We start from the raw sequence: 9,326 nt of genomic DNA, 5'->3' as shown, positions 1-9,326 counted from the left end.
TCTTTTTTTTCCTTATCATAATGAGCTTGAACAGAAAAGGCTTGAGAAATTCTTAAGTCAAATTCTTCACGGGAAGCTTTAATTGGCTGAAGAGTTGTGGTATAGCTTTCTGATTTAGTTCTGATCTTAGCCACTTCATCTTTAATCTCTTGTAGCCTTTCTTGGATAGTTACGCTTCTGTTGGCAACTTGTATGAATTGGTTGACTATGGCAGAGTGTGGGGACGAAACTTGAAGTTCAAGAGATGAACTCAAAATATCTGACAAAAGCTTGTTCATGGCTGTATTATTGGTCCATTCAGATGGAATACCAGATGTAGAAGGACCTATAAGTGTAGGGGTAGAAATGCATACTTTATCTTCCTGAATAGCTTGGTTCAGGATGGTGACCAAGGTAACCAGGTCAGTATTGGTGGATTCAGTAGACATACACAAATCCCCAGATCCTAGACCAGGAGAAGTTTGAAGTTCAGCATGTTTGGATGGACTAGAAGTTCTTTGTGGAGAAGTATTGGTTTTTGAAATTCGAGATGGTGAGTCCGAATCAGGGACAACAGTTTCAGTAACTCAAGAGGGAGATTCTGAATCAGGGGCCACCTGAAATCCAGTGGAGGTTTCAGCCTGGTTTGTTGGAGAAACATGTTCAATATTTAAAGTTTGTGTTGGAGAATGATGGGTATGCTCCTCTGTTAAATCAACCACTTGCGTCCCAGTTGAAATTGGAAAAGCTACCTTGAGAGGTTCAGCAGATACAGTGGCCTGAATTGATGACGGAGATGCTGGTTATCTTAAATCTTGTTGATATTGTTGAGGTGGTTGATCAGGTGCAAGAGATGAAGTGATTGATTGAGCAGCAGTAACAGGCTGAAATACAACATACATGAGTCGATATTTATGTTGATTGAATCGAAATATATTTGAAAACGATATAACGTTACCGGAACAAGTCGTGTTCTTTGAATCAGTTGAGAGCCTGAATCTGAATTAATTGTATCATCCGAATGTGAGGATGCAGCAAGGAGATTCTGGATGGATGGCTCACTGTCATCAGAAGAGCTCTCGCTCAATGGTTGCAATTATAACTGATGAAAGATTGAAATCAAGAAGATTGTAAGTGGATGTGTTTTTTTTCAAAGAATTTCGGTTTAAATATATAAGTAGAAAGTAATTACCCTTCTAGAAGTTCTTGAAGGAGTTCTTCGACTCTTTTTGGGAGGTTGTCATGAAGAAGCTGTAGCTTCGATTTTTCTTTTCGAAGGCCTCTTGGGAGAGCCTTCAGCAGCAGGGACCACTCGGACAACAGAACTTTTAATCTCCTCTAAAGTACGACTATATTTAGAGTAGTAGGTGGTCTACCAATCAAAGCAAGATTTTGTAATGTAAGAGCTTTGATCGTAAACAAGATGATTATAACCCTCTCTTTGTTGTTGATTCTTCGAGAGGCAAATATTATGCTCCTTCTTTGAAGCCAAAGTGATATAGCAAAAGGGCTTGCTGTTTCTGGGGAGTGGAGTTGGGATGGCTTATGAGAAGCCTAATTGTCTAGCTGTGTAATGAGGGGGCATACAGAGCTGCTTTGAAACGTTCTTTTTTATCCTGAGGTAGCCCTGTTGGAATCACCTGAACAACTAGTAAATTGGCCCAACTCCTGTTAGCGAGTTCGCTCTCTTCGGTATCGTTGGGGAAGAGGAGACGTTCGAGCCAGGCAGGACCACAATTTTGACGCAAAAAAGGGGTGAAATTTCGGTCCTTATTGTGGAAGTCTTTACAAGAGTGAAAAAGGGAAAAGACAGCCCAAAATTGGTCTTCATTCGATTGAGCTTCTGGAAAATTTGGCTTGAAGTTAGCCAGTCGAAAACCTTCAATGTGCTGCTTGTCTGAAGCACCATCTCCAGGTTTTATCATGTACTTTTTAAAAATGGCGTTAAGACAGAGTTGGAGAAGCCAGAGAGGGCCTCCCGTACTTATCAAATAGTTGTTTCGAAGACAATTAACAAATTAGCCAAGTTCTCCGAAAAGATGCCCTAAAAGTAGCTTGGCCAAATTGAGGTTGTTTCCTTCGTGAAGTAGGGCAGCAAGAGGAAGGAAAAACTTCTGCATTTGCACGCTTCAAGAGCAGAAGGCAATTGGGTTTAACCAATAGAACAAAAAAGCCACATGCTCATCATCTGTAATGGGAGTACCCTCTGCACCCACGTGATGAGCAATGAAGTCATTGTAAGAGGTCATAGGAGCAATGTTGTATTGATGTTTAGGCTGCATGTCAGAGGTAAAATCTGTAGGACTAGTCGGAAGTCATGTGATGACAGCTACATCGAGAAGTGACATGCCAATCATCCCACAAGGAAGGTGGAAGTTATTGGTAGTCCTGTCTCAGAAGATCTTGAATCCAAAGAGCCCCCAAGCAGCATTCTTCGATGGAGCAAGATGCCCATGCCAGGCTGTGAAATCAGTACCACGAGGGGTGATTTTAGGGTTGTTTCTAAAAGGTTTCTGATTGGTGAAGAATAGAATGTCGAGGTCCTGATTAATCAGTAAATCTTCCCCTTGAGCATTGGGAAAGAAAGGGATTTTTTGTTCGCCCTTTCCAAATTCTCAATGGGGCCAACAAAACAGTGGGTATCTTCACCCACAGTAAAGGGAATAAGAATCCTGGAGTCATCAAGTTGAAGTTGTGGGTCATCAATGACTTCATCATTGACCTGGTTCAGCACGTGTAAGGCTGGAGGAGCCGGTGGTTGCACCATAGGACGTTTGCCCTTGTCCTGAGCAGCAATGTGAGATGAAGAAGTAGCCATTGATGAGAAGAAGAAAATGAAGGTTGAAGAATAGAGGTTGTACGAGAAGGGAGAATGCAAGAGAAGTTGAGAGAATAAGGATTCGGAAAAGTTGAACAAAGATGAAAGTCTTAATTTTAAAGGGAGTTTTGGTTTAGCCGTTATTACAGAGGGAATTCAAAGAGAAAGGCAGTAACTTTGCGAAAAAGGCGAAGTGGTGGAGAGAGAAAGTGTGAATCGTGGGAGACGTGTCCAACGGGTCAGAATTAATGGAGAAGGTAAATGGTAATTATTATCGGTTTAGGAGATTGACGACTGGATTAGGATTAAGTGTTTCATCTTTCAAGAAATGACATCGAAGGCAAACATATTAATCCTAGGGGCAATTTGTTTGTCGAAATAATTCTTTTTGAAAGATTAAGCTGATTCAAAATGCTGGTAAAGGGTCAAGAAGGAAGTAGAGGCCGAAAAGATGCACGTGCAAGCATTAATCGGAAGTTATTGGACACAGACTCGAGTTAGACACCTTGACAAATCGAACAATTACCCGAATGAAGAATCGAATAGTTTTTCGAAAGGAGAATTGAGCAGTTACACAAGTAGGGAAGTCGAAGGCTTTCTCTGAGTTAGGAATTTACTGGTAACGCTCATGGGCAAAGGAGCGGGAACAGTTACCTAAGAATTCGCATACAAGGCAACGTTGTATAATTAATGGTCGGTTATGGAAGTGGGTTATAAATATTAGTAATTTTTAGGAAATAAGGGTTGGAACCTCTTTTCAGAAATACACTCAAGCACACTCATATCCTAGCGAATTTCTGAGTCTGCATTCGAGTTCGATTTCTGTAGGGTTCCTTCCACTGTCTTTACCTTTCATTTATAATTCTTGCAAAACTTTATCTTTCAAGCATTCTTTAATTTCCATGTCCAATTTACATTCCAGTACTTTTAATTTTCATATCTAAAGTCCTTTGATCCAATCGAAGGCATTTTTATCGCTTTCTTTAAAATTCAATGCAAACCTTTTCGATTCCAGTTAATTTTACTTTTCGAATCCTTTATGTTACATTTCTTTTAGTTTTTTACATTTTTTGAACTTATTTTCTATCTTCATACTCGTCTAATTCGAGAACCTTTGATGCACTTATAGAAAACTGCAAAAGAGGAATTAGTTTCGCTCTCAGACTATTAAAATCGAACCACCATTGATTTGCTAAAAATTGACAAAATAATTTAATAACAAATTTTTCTTACACAATTTTTTTTAATCTGAAGAGCAAATGAATTATAAGAATAGGACAATTATCTCTATATGTATATTCTTATTATTGTTTTCTTTTATAAACTTAAGGAAGACAATTGTCCCCACACATTGGTTACTAATTTCTTTTATGTCTTTAGGCGGAATTTGAATAGTCAAATATTTATTTAAATAAATGAGTGAACAAACTCCTATACCAATTCAACTTAAATTAATATCACTTTTAATGGACTAATGAGTAGCACTATGGCTTTTATTCATAACTCACACCACCTATGTACAAAATTAATTAATATTTTTCACAACCCACGTAAAATGAGATATAACGACCATTAAAAATTTCATTATACAAGCCTACAGAACAAAAAATACATAACTTTTTCCAAGTCCAATGGATGGACATGATTAGCCCACTTGAAAGTTAAAAAAAAAAATGCATGAAAATTTACTTTGATTTTTTAATATGCATTCTAATTCAACTTAAATTTTGCAGAAAAACAATTTACTTAAAAAATATAAGAAAATTATATATTTTTTTGTTTATATGAAGAATAATATATTTTCTTATATAATGAAAACTAATAAAAATTTATAATACTAAATAAATTTTTAATTTATAAAAAAGTATGTCTGTTCTTCTTTTGGTTGATCAAAAGTATACTACCAGTTTTAGTGTATAAGAGTGATACATAAAAGTTAAAACATTTAATATCTAAAATACCATGCATATCATGCGGTACTATATATAAATAAAATACACATAAAAACCATGGGGGTAAGTTTCATGCAAATCGTCCAGCAAAGCATATCACATGATGTAATACAGAAACCAACAACATAACATGGTTTCTCGGTGTTCTCGTATTGTTATGTTTCTTTAATCAAGGATTTGGTTTATTTTAATGCGTTACGCTAATGTATTTACTTTGCGTCAAGCAAAGTCATCACACATAACCTAAACAATTAACGGCCCTGATTCATTTTAAGAATTTGATGGTTAATCATCACGTTCATCACACCAAACGTACGGTTGTAGTGAGAGGTACAAACCTTAGAAGAATAAACCAACACCTCCACCCAATAATTATTGCTTTTCATAAGTGTTTCAAATGTTCATGAACAGATCAAATATTATTTAAAAGCTACTAATTTATTTTGATATATTTTAATTTTTGTTTATTTATTTATTATATTAAATTTTATGTTTGTAAATTTTAGGATTTTTTTTATCTAATAAGAGATTATAAATACTTTATTAGTTATTGTAATCATAGTATTAAGTGATTAGAAATGTTAGAGTATTTTTATGTTTCGTGATGAAACTATGATTTAGACAAGTTAAATTGAGTGAATTTCTCTTTTATTGTAGGAGAAATTGGATAAAAAGTTGAGAAGTCCTATTTGATTCAATTTTCAAACTGTGATGTGAACAAGTTAAATATTGAGAAGTTTTTTTTTTGTTATATCAAAAAATTAAGTAAAAAATAAAATTTTGTATTCAATTTCAACTTATTTTTTTATTTTTATTTCTATTTTAGTATAAAAAAATTCTAAAACCTATAAACATAAAATCTAATTTAATAAATAAATAAATAAAAATTAAAATATATTAAATAAATTAATAATTTTTAAATAATATTTAATCTCTTCTATTACGAATATTTAAATCACTATCCGATTTTGTCCTTTTTCTTTATTAGATTATATTCTCTGTTGGTCTGTGTTGTGTCAGTCAGTACCATATGTTTTCATCTTCTTGAGGCTTAACTTATACGTTTCTATGACGTTGTTTCTCACTCTAACCAAATCCGAGACATAATAACTCCTTAATTGTTAAGACTTAAGAGTTTAAAGTATCAAAAGTTTTATGTCTTTATATAATCAAATATTTGTATTTATATAATTTTTAAAATAACATTAATTGAATTTTAATTTTTTCACTAATATCAGAACATATTGCATACAGACAAATAAATTTAATTAAAAGTTTAATCTTCATTCAATAATTTACACAGTTATATAATCATAATTATTTTTTTAAATAATTATTTTTAATAATATAATATTATTTTTATTAATATAATATTATAAAATTAGATACACATATAAAATAATTTTATATTAATAATATATCAAAATTAAATTATTAAATTAAATGCTTTACCATGTAAGAAATATAATCGAACTTGAAATCAATCATTTTTATTTGTCCCTTCAAATAAATATTGAAATTCAATTTTGGGAAATGCTAGGTAAATAATGATTATCTTGAACAATATAAACAACTACTAATTAAATAAAAATACAATACACTCTAATTTAATGCTACTAATTAAATTTACTCTTTTAACCCTATTAATTCACATTATTTACACATTATTCAAAAATATTGTTACTTACCTGTACTTTTCCTTCCATTTTTTTCTTCTACGTGTTAAACAAATAATTTTAACGAATACACTATATATCTCTGTCGCTATGGAACTGTAAATAAAATTCGCCATCTTATGCTATCTGCGACACAAATCTACTTCTCTCTTGAAGCTATCTTAGGTTTAGAATCTCATGTTTTACCAAGTTCCACTCATCCTTTGAAGCTGTTTGTTATTTGTTCAACTTTGTTTGTACACAAGTTGAGAACCTAAGAAAGATATCATCATGGTGAAAGATAGGAAAATTGGTGTGGCTATGGACTTTTCCAATAGCAGCAAGAATGCTCTAAGTTGGGCACTTGAGAATTTGGCTGATAAAGGTGACACCTTTTATATAATCCACATTAACCCTAATGATCTTGATGAATCTCGCACCAAGCTTTGGGCCAAATCTGGTTCTCGTGAGTACCCTAATGTTCTTCTTTGTTCTCTTATGATCTGATCTAATCTAATCTAATTTTGACTTTGATTCCTTTTTTTTTTCTTTTGAAGCTCTTATTCCTTTGAAAGAGTTTAGAGAGCCAGAGGTTATGAAAAAGTATGGTGTCCAAATTGATATTGAGGTTCTTGATTTGCTTGACACTGCTTCCAGACAAAAAGAGGTTCCTTATTTTTTTTTCTAAAATCAATTTTAGGACATTGATTGTTAATGGGGTGCACATGTTTTTGGCAAATTATGAATGAAATTTCATTTGATTTAGGTGAACATTGTTACAAAGTTGTACTATGGTGATGCCAGAGAGAAACTTTTGGATGCTGTTGAAGATCTGAAGCTGGATTCTATTGTTATGGGAAGCAGGGGTCTCAGCACAATCAAAAGGTTCCTACTTCTTCCTTTTCTTTCCTTATTTATTTATTTTTTATTTTTTTTATAAATTTTTTTCCTCCTTGTTTTTCTTTTATTTTTGAATACTCCTTGATTTAAACTCTTTAGACTCCACTGGAATGAGAATTATTACAGCAATGGAAATCATGCATAGGTTTTTCCTCCTAGTTTTTTGTAGCTTCCTCTTTTGTTTTTAAAGTATTTCTGTGCCTAATATCTAAAAATAGAAGGTACCTAAATATACTAATTCTTCAATAAACCTAAAAATTAAAATGACATTTATTGAGAAAGAGAAGATATTTAATCAATTTGATATTTATTACTACTTGATCTCAAATTGTTTTAAAATATTTTTTACTTTCAAATGCTAGTACATTTAATTTATTGTGTTTAAACATAATTTGTTTAAATACATTAAATTTAATGTCTTAAAATTCTAAATTATTAATAGACTTTTTAATTTGACTCTATTTTTGCTTTTGGGCGAGCAACATCTTTCAGTTTTGATCTATTTTTAATTTTTATTGTTTTTCTCCTAACATATTGAATTGTGATTATAAGACTGATGAGAATTTGAATAACCATACCTATTGATTACAATATTCATTGACATTCATTTTTGTGAACCTGAAACAATAATATATAGGATCATATTGGGAAGTGTCAGCAACTTTGTAGCAACCCATGCTCCTTGCCCTGTAACAATTGTCAAGGAATCTAACAGCACCAGCAAGTGAAGATGACCCAGATTTGAAGGAACATGGCACTTATTTATTTATATTTATAATGATCTGTTTCTTGCATTGTTCTTGAGCTCTATTCTATTGGATCATCATATTCTGTTTTTCAAGTGTTTTTTGTTTTCAAAGGTAAGGGTTGAGATTATAAAATGACATGATGGTATATTGTTTTAAGTTTCAATCCTTGACTATATCGAAGGAAATAAGGTAATTTGTGTGCCATGTTGGATTGTTGAAAAAATGGGCGTAGTGGCTGAAAGAACTTGCAGATTTGGGTTTTGACTTTTGACACCATTTGGTTTTGGCGGATTGTGATATCTCTATTAACAAATTACGACTTGACCAAACCAAATCAAAACAGCAAAAATTACCACAAAATATTTAGGTAATTCTATATTCTGGAGTATATCTTCTCATGTGCGTTGAAAAAAATAAAAACACGTTACATTTATATATAAAGTTTTAAAACATAGTTATCATAATTTTAGTGTGAACTAAACTGGTTAACTATTGGGTCATTAAACCAATTGGGTTAATCGAGTGGTTAATTCATTCGTATGTTTAATCAAGTGTCGATAGAGTCTTAAATGGAATTTAGTTAAATCGACTGACTCGATTACAATTAAATAAATACATAAAATTAAAAATATAGAAAATGCAAATTTACCCCCTCTTTTAAAAGGCGAAATATATAATAGATAGGTGAATGCTATGGTGTCTAAAAAGGGGTGTTTATTTATTAAAAAAGGTTAAAAAAATAATATTTAATTTAAAAGATATAACAATAAATAATTTTTAAAAAAATTAAAATTTACTACAAAAAGTAAGTTAGGTAAAATTTAAGCACCAATTCATAGGCATCATAGAATTGGCTTAATAGGAGAACTATTAACTTTTTTTCGAAATGATTTTACACTCTGACACATTCATATTATTAGAAGGTTTTTAGGTATACCAGTACAATAGTATTTTAATAAATGTTTACAGTTGATTCTAATTATATATATTATATATTTTTATAATTAAAATTAAAAATAAAAAATTATTGAAATACCAATATACCTTATATCGGTACACTTAAAAGTTCCCACATTATTATCTTATTTTCACCTCGAATATTTTTTTGATGTGAGGGATGGAGTTGCTTTACAAATACCACCCTTTCTGGTTTTTCGAACAATGAGTTTGGAGTAAGAGAATATCAACAATAGTTTGGTGTTCGTTCCTACACATCTCTCAATCATTTTTAGGGGTATTTATGGATCAAATTCAATTCGCATATCCACAGTAT

General features: G+C 32.0%; 1 protein-coding gene across 1 annotated transcript; it reads left to right on the top strand.

Moving 5' to 3' along the window:
- Positions 1-6,461: 6,461 nt before the first annotated feature.
- Positions 6,462-8,257, top strand: LOC112727845 (universal stress protein PHOS32). The gene is made up of 4 exons (XM_025777763.2): positions 6,462-6,870; positions 6,962-7,071; positions 7,171-7,289; positions 7,942-8,257. Exons 1-4 carry the CDS (start codon positions 6,696-6,698, stop codon positions 8,030-8,032), a joined length of 495 nt encoding a protein of 164 aa, XP_025633548.1. The 5' UTR covers positions 6,462-6,695; the 3' UTR covers positions 8,033-8,257.
- The last annotated feature ends 1,069 nt before the right edge of the window (positions 8,258-9,326 follow it).

This window comes from Arachis hypogaea, chromosome 12, assembly GCF_003086295.3.
Source record: "Arachis hypogaea cultivar Tifrunner chromosome 12, arahy.Tifrunner.gnm2.J5K5, whole genome shotgun sequence".
In the NCBI taxonomy this organism is placed as follows: Eukaryota; Viridiplantae; Streptophyta; class Magnoliopsida; order Fabales; family Fabaceae; genus Arachis; species Arachis hypogaea.
Note: the sequence above shows the minus strand (reverse complement) of the source record. Positions and strands in the feature narration are given on the sequence as shown.

Bases quoted from the DNA above. Each gene is read 5' to 3' on its own strand.
- LOC112727845 (XM_025777763.2), top strand. From the start codon at position 6,696: ATGGTGAAAGATAGGAAAATTGGTGTGGCTATGGACTTTTCCAATAGC. The intron at 6,871-6,961 runs GTGAGTACCCTA...TTTCTTTTGAAG, and splicing joins TTGGGCCAAATCTGGTTCTC to CTCTTATTCCTTTGAAAGAG. The intron at 7,072-7,170 runs GTTCCTTATTTT...CATTTGATTTAG, and splicing joins CTGCTTCCAGACAAAAAGAG to GTGAACATTGTTACAAAGTT.